The following is a 17329-nucleotide window of genomic DNA, read 5'->3' on the forward strand; positions in this document are numbered from 1 at the left end:
ATCTATAAATTATAACAGCTTTTTGTCCTCATTAATGTACCAATTTTAAAATTCATTTAAATACATTTTTCAATGAAAACCCAGTTAAAATGAAGTTTAACCACAAATGCTACATTTCCATTTTTTATATAAATCCTACATTTTATATATATGAAAAAAAGATTAGCATGAAAATAACATTAAACAAAAATTATCATTAAGTGAACAAAAGAAATGGAATTTCAATTTAATCTGGTTCAATTAATATTTTTTATTTAAGATATGAATGACTAGGAAAGAGCTCCTTAAATTACAAACTTATTTCAAATACAGATGCTCCTCAACTTACAATGGCATTACATCCCAATAAGCCTATCATAAGTTGAAAATATCATTAAGTCGAAAATGCATTTAATACACCCAACTACTGAACATCACAGCTTAGCATAGCCTACCTTAAACATGCTCAGAACCCTTACATTAGCCAACAGTTGGGCAAATTATCTAACACAAAGCCTATTTTATAATAAAGTGCTGACTATCTCATGTAACTTACTGAAATCTGTACTGAACACAAAAAATGGGATGGCTATATGGGTACCGGGGTACAGTTTCTAATGAATGAATATCACTTTCACACCATACAAACTCAAAAAATCCTAAGTCTAACCATTGTTGTCAGGAATGATCTGTATATCAAAAGCATCATGACATTTATCACACATAGGAAATTTGGGACTTCTTCCCAGAAGTATTTTTGCTACTTTATAGATACAGCTATGTTATACTGGAGGAGGAATAAAAAAGATTTAAAAGGTTCACTGCAGCCTAATTATAATTACAGTTCATAATAGTGTCTTCAACCCACAATTTCAGATCACTTTATTGGCAAGTACCCTAAAATGAGACCTTTTTAGTACTTTCAATAACTAGATTTCCTCCTCACTATAAAATTAAAGATAAACCTGTCTTAGAAAGAAATATGTCCTCCCTAAAAGAAAAGTCACCATATTGATTTTTCTACTACAGTACACAGCCTTTAAACATCCAATATAGCAGAACGGGGTTCAAAGACATTAGAAGGACCACTGACTGGGTGACAGTACCTGTGGAGAAGTTGACAAAGGGACACAAATGCCAGCAGAGGACTCGGAACGAGGTGGTTTCCCAGTCTGAATCATCTCCTGATCACTCCCTTTAGGTAGGGCCTGTGGCATGTTTGGCGGGTCCAGTGACCCAAACATGCTTTTCCATTCTTCATTTACGTTTGAGTCTTGTTTTACATGTTTTCTGGCTATGAAAATATATTCGGAATAGTTAGTCTGAAAGTAGCCTTTAAAACCATTATGTGCTTTTATTGCCTTTGGAGGGGACAGGAGAGGGGGCAGTGACAGCACTACACTTCATATCCTATTTGTTCCTTAAGATTTCTAATTTATTCATATTCATATATCAACTCATTAACTCTCATTTCATTTCTAGGGCAGATGGAACAGATGTGCTTCCAATGATTTTAATAATAAGACCTAATTACTTCCTAGTTTCCCAAGGTCAGCTCAATTTCAAGTAACCACGATATCTAAAGTAGTGAATAGTAAGAAAATGGCATCTGTTTTAATTTGCATTTATTAAATTATTTACCTTTTCATATATATGCATTCTATTCTATCAGTTGTTCATATCCTTCAATCTTTCTTTTTTTGGCTTGCTTTCTTATTAATTTGTATGTTTTATATATTATGGATCTAAACCATTAAAACTTAAGTTACAAATACTTTTTCTCGAATTTGGGAATTAGAAGTTTATTTTAAATACAATTCACTAGCTGCCTTCGAAATCTAATGCTAGAATAGAGGAAATTTTAAAGACATATAATTGGCAGTGAATGCATATGCAAAAAGGGTATGCACAGGATCTTAAAAAACTTCATACAATCAATGTCAATGTCACAAGAGCTCACAGTTCCAAATCTCAAGACTGCAAATGGTTAAGTCTTATCTGGTCTCTACTCTTGCATTTCATTGTTAATAGCAAGATCTTTCTTTTGAATTCATTGGGCATTACCTACTAATAACGAACTAGAAAACTTGATACCATTTTACATACACTATTGTTCTTGGGTTGCTGGTTAAAGGGTTAAAAAACAGAATTTCATCTTCAATCAAACCCTTCCATGGTGACAACGTGATTTTATTGTAAAAGAAGAGCTTTGGAATCAGACCTTGGTTTGTCACACACAGAGTTGTGATTCTGGCAAGTTACTTCCTTAACTGTTAGTATGCTTCCCTAATTTTTTTCCCCAAAATCTCCCTGCTAAGTAATGGAGTCACTGTATTTGAAAGTTATTTATCTGTGAAATGGGGATTTTTATTATTAATTAGCTAAAAAACAGTCTTACAAAATAACTAACAACAACAAGCTACACACACACAAACAAGCATACTAACCCCGTTTGTCATCTGGTTCTTGTTTGGTTTTAACAAGATCAACTTGTCTCCCAGTTATGCCTAAAGCTGCCAAGTCAATTACACCTTTCTGACTACTATCATGAAGATGGCTCTGGTCCACTATATTGGCCTTTGCTTTATTAGATTTCATCATGAAGTCTTTCAGTGCCAGAAGTTTGTCTTCCTCTTCCTCTGTCATTCCCTAAAACCAAATAAAACCATATGTTCTAGTTTATTTTCACAAGTAATAAAAACAGACCTCAGAATGACTAACAACTGAAGGGACAAATCACCCAATTTAAAACTGAAAGAGTCAGAAGGGTGAAACAACCAAGTGCAAGTGAAAAATATAGTTAACAACACAGAATGACATGTCACTACTAAGATCTCCCAGAACATTCTATTAGGGCACTTTGTAATTTGTATCATGATTTATATCTTAACTTTCTTCCTAAAGGACAGTATTCAAACATAACTCATCTTTGGAATTTCCAAAGAACACAACGTGTGATATCTAGTAATATTTAAAATACAACTGTTGAATAAAGATTATCTGAACAAAAACTCTGAATGTATAATATTAAGCAAAAGAAAGTGTACCGACTTCAACTTTGCTCCTGGTTGTGTTGAGAAATGTATATTGAATAAGAATATAAAGGCATTCTATGATATACAAAATATACTGTGCAACTAAAGGATTGATTGGAATGCTGCCTGAACTGCAGATCTGAGCAACAAATCCAGTAGCAATCTAGGATAATGGCTGAAGTCAGACTGCCTAGGTTCAAATTCCAGCCCTAATTACTACTTACTATATGTGTCCACTTCTATTAATCTATAAAGATAATTACTAGCACCCATCTTATCAGATTATAGTGAAATTTACATGCTAATCCACCTAAAATACTTAGCGCACTTGAAACAGACAAATACTAAGTAATCAATCTAAATAATTAATTCATTGGCAACTTAAATATTCTGGAAAATGTAGCAGTTCTGCGTGTCTTTCTTTCCAACCATCCACAGAATCCTCTAGTACATTTTTATCAAGCAAAGGAATAAAAAAACATTCATTTAATAAAATGTCAGTTCTCCTGAGGCCTCAATCTAGAATCCCACTAGAGTTTACAGTCATATTCACAATTCTCAGCAGACTATGATAAAACCAACCCTAGGAGGGCACAAAGCCAAAAAACATGAAATAAAATTGCATTAAAGTACAATAATAATAGACATATTCTTGACTAAATCCCAGTGTTAACTTGCAACACTTGGTTTATTTTCATGTCTCCTCCTAAAATTCGCTTTAAATAGACAATAGCTACTTTATAGCTAAAGTAAGAGCTCTCTTTTTGTTAGTCTATGTTTTAGTCCACAAAAGGGAGGGCCACAGTAAGGGCTATAAATAGTAATGAAGTACTGATATATGCTACAACATAGGGGGACCTTAAAAACATTAAGATCAGTGAAAGAAGCCAGACACAGAAGGCCACATATTGCATGATTCCATTAATATGAAATGTCCAGATTAAGCAATCCATAGAGACAGAAAGTAGATTAGCGATTGCCAGGGGCTAAGGGAAAGAAAACGACTGCTAATGGATACAGGGTTTCTTTTCAGGGTGATGAAAATGTTCTGGAATTTAACAGTGGTGATGGTTGCACAACTTTGCGAATGTACTAAAAAGCAGTAAGCTGTACACTTCAAGAGTGAATTTTATGGTAGTGAATTGTATCTCAATAAAAAAAAAAAAAATGTTAGCACTGTACCATGAAAAAACAAACAAATTGACAAGAACATTACAAGAAAGGAAAACTACAGGACAAGGTTGTTCATAAACTCAAATGAAAAAATATCCACTAAAGTAGGAGCAAACCAAATCCAGTGTACCTAAAAACATTTTATATATTTATATTTTATTTATTTTCTAAAACTACATTTATATACAGATACAATATGACAAAGCTGTGTTTATTTCAAATATCCAGGGAATAAAGTAAGTTTAAAATATGAAAAATCAACCAACATATTTCAACACATTAACAGAATAGAAAAACCATATAATAATCTCAACAGATAAAAGACATTTGATAAAATTTAGCATTCTTCCAATAATCATCTTAACAAGCCAGAAAGAGGATTTCCTTAATCTGTTCAAAAGATTGTACAAAAAACTGATAGCAAAAATCACACTGAATCGTACAATCTGAGTTTTCCCTCTGATATGCAAAACAAGGATGCCTGCTCACACCAAATCTCTTTAATACTATACTAAATATCCTAGTCATTTAAAAAAGGCAAGGAAAACGGCCGGGCGCGGTGGCTCAAGCCTGTAATCCCAGCACTTTGGGAGGCCGAGACGGGCGGATCACGAGGTCAGGAGATCGAGAGACCATCCCGGCTAACACGGTGAAACCCCGTCTCTACTAAAAAAATACAAAAAAAACTAGCCGGGCTAGGTGGCGGGCGCCTGTAGTCCCAGCTACTCGGGAGGCTGAGGCAGGAGAATGGCGTAAACCCGGGAGGCGGAGCTTGCAGTGAGCTGAGATCCGGCCACTGCACTCCAGCCTGGGTGACAGAGCAAGACTCCGTCTCAAAAAAAAAAAAAAAAAAAAAAGGCAAGGAAAACAAAGATACTCAGATTGGAAAAACAATGAATAAAATAGTCACTGTTCATGCATGATACAATTGTGAATGTACAAGTTCAAAAGAAAATGTACAAGCAAATTATTATAATTAATAAGTTTTATGAGGTTGCTGGATAAAAGGAAATATAAAAATTTTTCCATATACCAGCTACAAACAAAATAATATTTTAATTTGCCAATTGTAATAGCATTCAAAATAATCAAAAGTGACAAGCTGACTTCTACAGGTTCAATGCAATCTCAATCAATATATCAACAAATTTTTATTGTATAAAGTGACAAGCTGATGAAAAAAATCACATGGAAAATGTGTAAGAAAACGTTAAGAATCAAGGATAGCCAAGAAACTCTTGAAAAAGAAAAAAAAAAATGTTAAGAACCAAGGATAGCCAAGAAAATGTTGAAAAAGAAAGGGAAAAAAAAAAAGCTGGGAGATGTTTTTTCCCACCAAAGATCAAGCCTAAGTTATGGTAACTAAGAAAGTGCAATATTAGTGTAAGTCCATAAACATGCCCACAGACTTCAGCTTCTGACCATGATGAAATCACAGGGACCAGACTAGTTTTACCCTTCCACTTTAAACAACTTCAAACCATACAAAACACACACACACACACACACACACACACAGACACACACATTTCAGGCATGGGAAAACAGGCAGACAGGGCTACAATGCCTAAAATATTTAAAACTGAGTCCTATGACTGTCCCAGCAATACTGTCTAGAGTTGCCAGGCTATGGCAGAAGGAACATAGAATAAAACAGAGCTGATTTCAAGGACACATCAGAGTTCAAGAAAGCTACAAAAGCTAACTCTGTGGGGCAGAGAAATGAAGAAGAGGGATCTGCATAGAATGAGAGCTTCAGAGGGCTACAGAAGGGTCTCCTGAAGTATTTGGCTGAATATTAAACTATGTATGCATAAGGAAACTACCTGAGGCCATAGAAAGAACAACACAAGGCTGGGAACAGTGAAAGACCTCTTACTATACACAAAGCATCATGTTCTGAAAAGTCCTTAGCAGTGGGACTAAACTGACCAACTAAGGGTTGGTCTGGACCTATCCTAAACCTATCTTAACAAAGCTTAAAAGCAAAGCTTAAAAGGATGAAACTGATTCCAAGTAACTGTGCAGCAGAACAAGTCCAACACTGCAAAGCAATTCAACACCCAACATAAAATTCACAATCGACAGAGAAAGAAACTGCATGGCTGGAGGGCAGGGATTAGATAAAAACTTAACATTGCATTACGTATCTTCTTATAGCTTTTGAATTTTAAAGCTGTATTTATACTAATCTGTCAAAAAGTACAAAAATAAAAATCATTAAAAATGGAACTCATTTTTTAAAGGAGTGAAATCATTTTGTATTATTTATTAGAACCTGATTAAATGGACACAAATAAAACAGGAAGCTCTTGTAGATGGATCTAACGAAAACAGTCCTTCCAAGAGTCGTCTCTTAATGTAAGTTCTACTGAAAATCTGGAGTACAGATTCCAACTCCCATATGGATAATGTTCCAAAAGTGTATGTTAAGTCTATTAGCTGGAACTACTAACATATTTTCCCATAGAAACAATGCTAGGCTTGTCTAGAAAGGCCTACTTTACCCATGATGTGTCTCAAGTACAGTCCCGTATAGAAGAGCACTGAAGAACTGTAAGCTAAAAAAAAATTATGTAGGAGTGTTCATATTGCCCGCTTGCAGAAACTAAAAATATGGCCCTTCGCTCTGTAGCCCTGATATTAGAAACAAGGACTCGCAGGGCGCGGGGGCGCACGCCTGTAATCCCAGCACTTTGGGAGGCCAAGGCAGGCAGATCACCTGAGGTTGGGAGTTCACGACCAGCCTGACCAACATGGAGAAACCCCATCTCTACTAAAAATACAAAAGTAGCCAGGCCTGGCGGCACATGCCTGTAATCCCAGCTACTCGGGAGGCTCAGATAGGAAAATCGCTTGAACCCGAGAGGTGGAGGTTGTGGTGAGCCGAGATCGTGTCATTACACTCTAGCCTGGGCAACAACAAACTCCATCTCAATAAAAAAAAAGAAAGAAAGAAAGAAAGAAACAAGGACTCAATTCCTATCTCCAAAGCCTCCCCTGGATCTAAGTCTCTGCTAATAATCCTAAGAAACTCAGGTAGCACAGGGACCAAAAAGAAGTGAAGGTAGAGAAAAGGCTTGTAAGGGGCTGGAGGAGATAAACTGCACATGGGCTTCTTCCTAAGTCTGTATAAAACCCAAGCAAGCTTCTGAGTCTTAGTTCTATGTCCTCTATTTGTTTTACTTTAGAGGCAACACAGCATAGTGTAGGAGTGTAGGCTTTGGAATCAGGTAGGTTTAGATTCAAATGCCAACTCTGAAACTTACTGCACTATCTGAACATAAGCAAGTTAACTACCTTCCTTGTGTCTCCATTCCCTTATCTATAAAACAGGAATAACATCTGTTGCTCAAATTTGTTTTAAGAATAGTCAAAAATATGGAAATCACAAACTACAGTGGTAAAGTCGTTGTTGGCTTTCAAAAAACCGGAAGCTGGTGTTGTTCTGCTGTTATTTCTGGTAAGAACTTCAGAGATTCTGGCCTGCTCTCCCTTCTACTGGCAGTGCTTATCTCTTGAACAGAGGATTGTCCCCTAACCTTTAGGACACTAAAGCCACTGGCACCAGAGATAACATAAAATGGGGGGTTGTTTGTTCCTCTTTTTCCACTCAGACAAATGAGGGGATCACTGACAGACCAATGAAGATACCATGCACTGACATTTCAGAGGAATATGGGTCAGTGAGCTTTAGTGATTTGTTATCATGGCACCCAGTAATGCGGGCTGGCATTGAGGGAGCAGCAGTGGTAGAAGCAGTTAGAAGAACCGTAGGAAGCAGGAAGTAGAACGGCTATGGAAACTGTTCCTTCCCACTCCCTCCTTTTACCAGTGTCAAAACCGACACCTTAGCAAGGTAAAAAGAAGAGATAAGGGGCTAGGGTGGCCCCATGAGGTAAACTAATGACTGATAAGGAAAAGAAAATGTCAGGATGAAGGTTTGTTTTGTTGTTTCTTGAGACGGAGTTTTGCTCTGTCACCCAGGCAGGAGTGCAATGGCACGATCTTGGCTCATTGCAACCTCTGCCTCCCAGGTTCAAGCAATTTCCCTGCCTCAGCCTCCCAAGTAGCTGGGGCCACAGGTGCACACCACCATGCCCAGCCAATTTTGGGGATTTTTAGTAGAGACAGCATTTTACCATGTCAACCAGGCTGGTCTCAAACTCCCAACCTCGTGATCTGCCCCCACCTCAGCCTCCCAAAGTGCTGAGATTACAGGTGTGAGCCACCGCACCAGGCCCAGAATGAAGGTTTTTAAATTAATATATAGGATAGGTAGGGGAGAGAGAAATAGAGTCACAATGGCCAAGCCTGAAGAAACATTTAGATTGAGATGGTTTTTACTGCACATTGAAATCTCTTTGATAAGGATTACTTACTCAGGAGAAACATCAGAAAAATGTGATTCACATTAAAAAACCAGGAAACAATAGGTGCTGGAGAGGATGTGGAGAAATAGGAACACTTTTACACTGTTGGTGGGACTGTAAACTAGTTCAACCATTGTGGAAAACTGTGGCAATTCCTCAAGGATCTAGAACCAGAAATACCATTTGATCCAGCCATCCCATTACTGGGGAAATACCCAAAGGATTATAAGTCATGCTGCTATAAAGACACATGCACACGTATGTTTATTGTGGCACTATTCACAATAGCAAAGACTTGGAATCAATCCAAATGTCCATCAGTGACAGGCTGGATTAAGAAAATGTGGCACATATACACCATGGAATACTATGCAGCCATAAAAAAGGATGAGTTCGTGTCCTTTGTAGGGACATGGATGCAGCTGGAAACCATCATTCTCAGCAAACTATCGCAAGAACAGAAAACCAAATACCACATGTTCTCACTCATAGGTGGGAACTGAACAATGAGATCACTTGGACACAGGAAGGGGAGCATCACACACTGGGTCCTATTGTGGGGAAGGGGTAGGGGGGAGGGATAGCATTAGGAGATATACCTAATGTAAATGACGAGTTAATGGGTGCAGTACACCAACATGGCACATGTATACATATGTAACAAACCTGCATGTTGTGCACATGTACCCTAGAACTTAAAGTATAATAACAATAATTAAAAAATGAATAAAAGGAAAGTAAAAAGAAAGACTGGTATTCTTTCTTTCTTTATCTTTCATTCTTTTTTTTAAATTGTAGAACCAAAAAAAAAAAAAGAAAAATGTGATTCAGAATCCAATTTTCCACAAATTGCTTTCTAAAATACAAAACATATCTAATGTACAAGCCAAGGTTAAAAGAAAACCCAAAGAAAAAACTCTTCAGGAATTCAAGTCACATCAAACTAAGTCTTTAAAATTTGCATTAGGTTCATAGAGCATATATTCAGCAACTGTATTCTTTATTTTTAACCATTTTTATTCCTGTCTTGGCTTCCCTAAGTTCCACATATCCCTCATGAAACAAGATGTAAATTTAGATTTAATATTTCTTTTTTTCTTGGCTTCCCAAAGTGGTGGGATTACAGGCATGAGCCAACATGCCTGGCCTAGACTTCATATATTTATTTTTTGTTTTTTCTTTAAAAAGCAAAACGGGATACATGTACAGAACATGCAGGTTTGTTACATAGGTATACGTGTGCTATGGTGGTTTGCTTCACCTACTGACCCATCCTCTAAGTTCCCTCCCCTCACCCCCCACCCCTCAACAGGCCCTGGTTTGTGTTGTTTCCCTCTCTGTGTCCATGTGTTCTCATTGTTCAACTCCCACTTATGAGTGAGAACATGTAGTGTTTGGTTTTCGGTTTCTGTGTTTGCTGAGGGTAATGGCTTCCAGTTTAATCCATGTCCCTGCAAAGGACATGCTCTCATTCCTTTTTATGGCTGTGTAGTGTTTCACGGTGTATATGTACCACATTTTCTTTATCCAGTCTATCATTGATGGGCATTTGGGTTGGTTCCATGTCTTTGCTATTGTAAATAGTGCTGCAATAAACATACACGTGCATGTGTCTTTATAGTAGAATGATTTACATTCCTTTGGGTATATGCCCAGTAACGGGATTGCTGGGTCAAATGGTATTTCTGGTTCTAGACCCTTGAGGAATCACCATACCGTCTTCCACAATGGTTGAACTAATTTATACTCCCACTGACAGTGTAAAAGTGTTCCTATTTCTCCACAGCCTCCCCAGGATCTATTTTTTCCTGACTTTTTTTTTTTTTTTGGAGACAGAGTCTCACTCTGTCGCCCGGCTGGAGTGCAGTGGCGCGATCTCTGCTTACTGCAACCTCCACTTCCCAGGTTCAAGTGATTCTCCTGCCTCAGCCTCCCGAGTAGCTGGGATTACAGGCACAGAACACTACGTATGGCTACTTTTTGTATTTTTAGTAGAGATGGGGTTTCACCATGTTGGCCAGTCTGGTCTGGAACTCCTGACCTCAGGTGATCCACCCACGTTGGCCTCCCAAAGTGCTGGGTTTATAGGCCTGAGTCACAGTGCCTGGCCCGCTTCCTGACTTTTTAGTAACTGCCATTCTGACCGACGTGACATGGTATCTCATTGTGGTTTTGATTTGCATTTCTCTGATCATCAATGTTGTTAAGCTTTTTTTCATATGTTTGTTGGCTGTGGAAATGTCTTTTTCTGAGAAGTGTCTGTCCATATCCTTTGCCCACTTTTCAATGGGGTTATTTTTTTCTTGTAAATACACTGAAGTTCCTTGTAAATTCTGGATATTAGATCTTTGTCAGATGGGTAGATTTCAAAAATTTTCTCCCATTCTGTAGGCTGCCTGTTCACTCCGATGATGGTTTCTTTTGCTGTGCAGAATCTCTTTAGTTTAATTAGATCCCATTTGTCAATTCTGGCCTTTGTTGCAATTGCTTTTGGCCTTTTTGTCATGAATACAATTCATGTTTCTAAAGAGGCATTACCAATGCCAAGTGTAGTAAGATTACTTCCTAGTTCTAATAAGATTTTGTTAATTGATTCAAATTCATAGGCTTTTAAGATATACCAGTAAATGGCTGGTCTATTATACCTAAGATGCATTCTAAGTACAAGTTATTTCAGCTGTTTACAAGTATTAATTACAAATTTGGATCAAAATGAACCAGGATTTTTCTATACTTCATCTGCGTTTTGCAATGTTTCTTCCAGTTAAATTTCATTATATTTTTGGTAAAACATAGAACTGAATCAAGAATACTAATTAAATCTAAGGTTATTTCTACTGCCTTTCCCTCATTTATTTAGCCAGTAATTACAAAAGAAACATAACAGGTCTCCCATGATTCCTTATTTAGCTTAACCTGATACTGTATCATCATCTTAGTATTATCTTTGTTTAGGATTCAAAGCAAATGCATAAGATGTTTGCCAGATTTACTTACTCATTTTTTAGGATGTAATCTAATCAATCAAAAACATTTTTTAAAAGCTAAATGGACACTTCAATATTTTTATGAAATTCGCATTTAAATATAAGACTTTGGAAGGGTGATACAACCTGTGAGAGCAGCTTCTTCAGAAGCTGAGCTATGGCAGGATCCTCTGGCGGAGGGCAGTCGGGAAGAGAACCATTTCGTTTCTTCTGACGCATGTGAAGATGTCTGAACAAGCTAGTAATATCTTTAGACCTCAAAGCATAATCAAATATAGAACGGCTTACTGGTTCCTTTAAAACACTGAGCAGAACAAGTTTCCTTTCAATCTATATTAGAAGAATAAAAAGGATCAGCTAAAATTATAACATGTACAGTTATTTTCAAATTCAATAAATACAACTTGCGAAAAGTTAACATATTTATTTTCTAAGAAAATAATAGATATCAACATCTTTAATTGTGTAGAAGAAAAAAGAATACTAGTAAACTTTAAAGAGCTAAGGTATCTCTTACTTTTCATTGTTAGCACTACACCACACATCTGTATCTATCATTGGAAGACTAATCATCCAATCCAGGAAATTCTAGAGAAAAAAAGAGCCTTTTCTAGATCCCAGTATGTCAGACAACATCCTACATCCAAAACGTATGTACAGTTCACAGATCTGACAACCACTAGGTACTGATCCAGAAAAGATGCTCAATAACCATAGGTCTTCCTTCAGTCATCACATTTTCCAGGTAGATTCAACCACTTCTAAAAACCATTGCTATCTCCATAGTGTTTATAAAATCCTTCCTTTAATTATCCAAAAGGAATACATTCCTTGTCAATGCAAATATAATAAAATGGATGAACCTGCTGATAGTAACCAAGTTATCTTCTTTTTTTTTCTGTGACTCTAGCAGAAGCACCAAGAGGACTTCCTTTAGGTATATTTAACTCCTTGGTGAAGTCAGTCAGTGGAAAGCAGCATAAAAAGGTATCTTTTCTCTAATCCAAATTGTAGAAAAATAAGATTCATGAAGCAAATGAATAATTAGCCTCTCAACTTCTGATCCTGGCCTTTCAAAATACAAAACAGTGACAAAAGAAAAAGTTCAATGAGCAAACTTTTAAATAGAGTAACTACTCAAAAGGAGTAGATGATATCTCTAGGCCTAATTTTCAAGGAAGCATAAACTTTTCTAAAAGGGCATTTTTTCTGATAGTCGTTATCCATCTTTCATGTATATGTAAGTTGCTCTTGGGGTAAAAATAAAAAAAAATCCTACAAACTCTATGAAATAAAGAATGATAACCTCTAGAAATGAATGAATCTATGAAGAAAAGAGGGTATAACCAAAACTTCCTAGTTTCCAGAGTTTATCCAAGGCCATTTTCTCCAAACAAAGAGAAGGCACATTGAAATACAAAAGTAGGAGAAAGCCAGACAGGTGTGTGAATTCCAAATGGGAAATGGAGTTCTGGTAAAAATAGGAACTTTCAGGATGTTTTAACAGCTAGAATCATCCTTCACCATTTCATTCCATTTAAATGCCTATCTTGATAGTTTGCTGTCTAGCAAGATGAAGGGTATAAACACTGAAGAGCTAGGTGAATAATATTTGCCCTGTACATACCAAAGACTCAAAGTTTATCACCAAGTACTGCTAGAGGTGGGGCAGAGGTTGTGGTGTTGTTAGAATAAAAAAGAAAAGACATCAAAACAACCAGTTAGTGGTGAAAAACTTAAATTTGAAAAAGACTTTTTCTAATTTATTATAACTGGATGCAATCAGTAATACTTTTTAAAATAAAAAGCAGAGGTCCATCAACATATATTTTTGCTAGACTATATTTCATTTTTAACAGATGCTTTATATTACACAAAAGAAAATATATGAACTACTGTATGCTACATTAGATACAACATGATGTAAAACATAATAATCTTTTGCACTTTTCTGACCTTCAGAGGTGCTTGGTTCATTAATATTAATTAGCTTGAAAGAATATAAAAATGCTATAGCCCAATTTAAATACTTAAAAATGTTAAGAAAAATAGGGCTCTCTGCACATTTTTTTTAAAGAGGCACAGTTTGGAGGAAAGACTGACTCCAACTTGGAACATGTATACCTGTATTATTGGTTGGGTAATATATGGGTCAAGATAAGGCATCAGTTTACAGTAGACATCAGCTGTACTTATTTGATGAGCTACCACTGTGATAAATCCCACGGCACCATAACGTATCCATAAATTGGGATGACACAGGAAGGGGGCTAAAGAGGAAAAGAAAAGGTAGGGATCAAATAAGTTATTTCAAACTATTGGGATAAACAAATTTTTACATTATAACATAACTGACAAAAGTATTTTGCCACAATGTTACTATCAGGAGCCTTCACATACTCAATGACCCTGAGGCATAAACTCAATCAAGTGGACACACTGTTTATAATATTCTCTTATCATAAATATCACAGCAGTACCACAAAAGAATAGAAACAGTTACCTCATAGCTGAGGACTTAAAATTTATATTTTTTTAGTCAGAACTAAAATTGTGTGGGCACTACTCATTTATAACACTGGATTAAAAACTGTTACAAACATAACAAGTCCCAACAGCATATAGCTAACTATTATTCCCCAACTTGTACCCAAGGGGCAGAGAAACTGGGGAGAAGTTACTTCTCCAAGCTACAGCATAAAGATGAAAGGAACAATCTGGCCCATCTGATATTCTTTTAATGCAGTGGTTTGATCAAATCTAACACATAACTCACAGTTACTTTCACAAGCCATTAATGAATGGAAACAAAAAAGCTGAAAACATGATACCTATTCTTAAAAAGTTTAAAATATGACATTAAACCAAAGAATTAAATGTCTTTCCATACCTTTTATTTTAACGATTTTATGTACTAAACATAAAATCAATGATTTCAACTAATTGACATTAGACTAACCTGATTTAGAATAAAATCCAAACTTTTAAAGGCAAGAAAAATTGTATTAGCTCTGAGGATGCAAACACATCAGCATTCAGAGGATATTTACTTATCCTCTGATATTTATTTAATGTATATAAGAAATACACATTAACAGAGAAACAGGAATACAATTATAGGCTAATAATACTTATATTAAAAGGGGAAGGAGAAAAGATGCATTCGAAACATCCCTCTCCCAAGGTCTCGCATTTCTAAATCTTCTAATTATAAATGAAGAAGATTTTGTCTATTTCATAAATACCCTACAGCCTCTGATCCATCCAACAAGGGACAGTGAGTATTTTCCCTGTGATAAGAGGGGAAATGAGGATTGGAAAAACATTGGTAAACCTCCAGAAAGTAGCTAAACCCATAACGGTTTGACAGGAGTTGGGAACTGTATTATAATGTATTATTTATTCTTAACTTTCCTGTATTATACAACCACACTCATTCACTTTGTATACACCTGCAGTATACAAAGGATACTTCTCTGCCCCCTTGCTTTTGGTTTATATCACTTGCTTTAGCCAATGAATATTAGGACAAACAGGAATTTGAAATGTGCTACATAGCTGGGTTTGCCCTCTCGTGCTTCTGCCATCACCATGAGAACATTATGTGGGTAGCCACTGCCCCTACAATGAGGGCCCCAGAATGAGACAGATGAATCACAGTCATCACAGACAACCTGGAGATGCAGAACCTGAAGCAGGGCCACCTATACAACCCACGGGTGCATGATGAAAAATTTACTGAAGGATTTATTGAGATTCTGTGGTTGACTGTTCTACAGCATTATTATATCAGAAAGTAGGTGCCTGATACAAAGCACCTCAAATACTCAAAACAAGAAGCCTGAATCTAAAGAACTGCCTATGAAATAGCCTATTCAATCTTTTCTTCCTTTTTTTTTTTTTCTGAGACAGAGTTTCGCTCTTATTGCCCAGGTGGAGTGCAACGGCGCAATCTCAGCTCACCGCAACCTCCACCTCCTGGGTTCAAGCAACTCTCCCACCCCAGCCTCCCGAGTAGCAAGGAATACAGACATGCACTGCCAAGCCTGGCTAATTTTGTATTTTTAGTAGAGACGGGGTTTCTCCATGTTGATCAGGCAGGTCTCGAACTCCCGACCTCAGGTCAGAGTTCGCCTGCCTCGGCCTCCCAATCAATCTTTTCTTTATCTAGCACATTCAACTTATCAGAAGAAAAGTGTGGGGGAAAATATTCACAATAGCTAAATGGGAAGAGTATAGTTTTTAAAAGGAGTACCAAAGAAATCACAATCACCATCAAAACTACCACCACTATTCTCTTTAAGAGTCACTAGGCAGTGAAAACAACATGGCTGAATAGGACATTTCAGTGTTCATCCTCTTGTAGAAAAAAATCTGTTTTAACAACTATCAATGCATAAAAACACCATTACAAAGGAATCCAGGTGAGAGATTACAGCACCAGGGTATAGCACAAAAATGAGAAAAGCCCCAAAGAAGAGGGCAGGAAGGGTAGTTTCACATAACCCATGTCAACATTCCCCAAAGTCCAGGCAGCCAGCACAGAGCAACAAGAGCGAAACTCCGTCTCTAAATAAATAAATACTAGCCAGGCATGGTGGCACATGCTTGTGGTTCCAGCTACTTGAGGCTGAGGCCGGAAGAGAGCTTGAGCCAGGGAGATCAAAGCTGCAGTGAGCTGTGATCACACCACTGCACTCCAGCCTGGGTGACAGAGCAAAACCGTGTGTCTTTAAAAAAAAATTAAAAACGGAACTATCTATGATCTTACAATCCCACTTTTGGGTATATATCCAAAGGAAATGAAATTAGTATGTTGAAGGGATATCTGCACTCCCATGTTCACTGCAGCATTATTCATAAGAGTCGAGATAGGAAATCAACTTAAGTGTCCATTGATGAATGAATAAAAAAAAAAATGGTGTATATATACAACTAAAATACTACTCAGTCCTAAAAAATAAAAATATCCTGTTATTTGAAACAACACAGATGAAACTGGAGAACATTATGCTAAGTAGAATAAGCCAGAAACAGAAAGACAGATATTGTATGATCGAAGTAATAATACATACTATCTAAAAAAGCTGAACTCATAGAAGTAGAAAGTAGTATGGTGATTACCAGGGGCTGGGGTAGAAGGGAGGGTGGAATGGGCAGGTGTTAGTCAAAGGATACAAAAGTTCAGTTAGACAAGATGAATAAGTTCTTGTACAGTGTATGTGCAAGTACAGCATGGTGATCATAATTAATAAAAATGTATACTCGAAAATCACTGGGATATAACTCTTAAATGTTCTTACCACTAAAGAAAAAGAACTATGGATATGTCAATTAACTTGATTACCATAATTACTTCACAAAGTATACATATATCAAAATATCATGTTGAACATAATATACTATCTTTACTTGTTGATTATACATCAATAAAGCAGGGGAAAAAATCACTACAACGGAATACACATAGTTTAAAAACAGAATGAGAGATGCATATAGTCTATCATTTGTTTTAAATAAGTAGGTGTTTCTAAGTTACTAAAATTGTTTACTTTTAAAGTTTTAAATGCCAACAAATGATTGTTTACTTGATTTTTCTCAGAAAACTGTTTTTTTCCCCCCATAGTTTTCATATCAAATTCAGTTGTAGTTCTAAGAGAGTTATCCATCGAAGAAGTAGTACCACACTGGGTTTATTCTGCACATAAACATAATTTATTTTGACACTAAAGATATATGAGCACTCCATGTATTCATCCTGGGATCAAAGACTAGAAATAAC

At 36.6% G+C, this 17329-nt stretch overlaps 1 protein-coding gene across 1 annotated transcript in view; it reads right to left on the bottom strand.

Annotated features, from left to right (window-relative positions):
* The window catches only part of PIK3R4 (phosphoinositide-3-kinase regulatory subunit 4), a 72814-nt gene that overhangs the window by 28824 nt on the left and 26661 nt on the right, over positions 1-17329 (bottom strand). Inside the window, exons 8-11 of the mRNA XM_050777720.1 lie at positions 13672-13817; positions 11674-11877; positions 2427-2628; positions 1086-1273 (exon numbers count right to left, since the gene is read on the bottom strand). Coding sequence (XP_050633677.1) covers positions 1086-1273; positions 2427-2628; positions 11674-11877; positions 13672-13817 — 740 coding nt within the window. The remainder of the gene's footprint in view (positions 1-1085; positions 1274-2426; positions 2629-11673; positions 11878-13671; positions 13818-17329) is intronic.

This window comes from Macaca thibetana, chromosome 2 (assembly GCF_024542745.1).
Source record: "Macaca thibetana thibetana isolate TM-01 chromosome 2, ASM2454274v1, whole genome shotgun sequence".
Taxonomy (NCBI): domain Eukaryota; kingdom Metazoa; phylum Chordata; class Mammalia; order Primates; family Cercopithecidae; genus Macaca; species Macaca thibetana.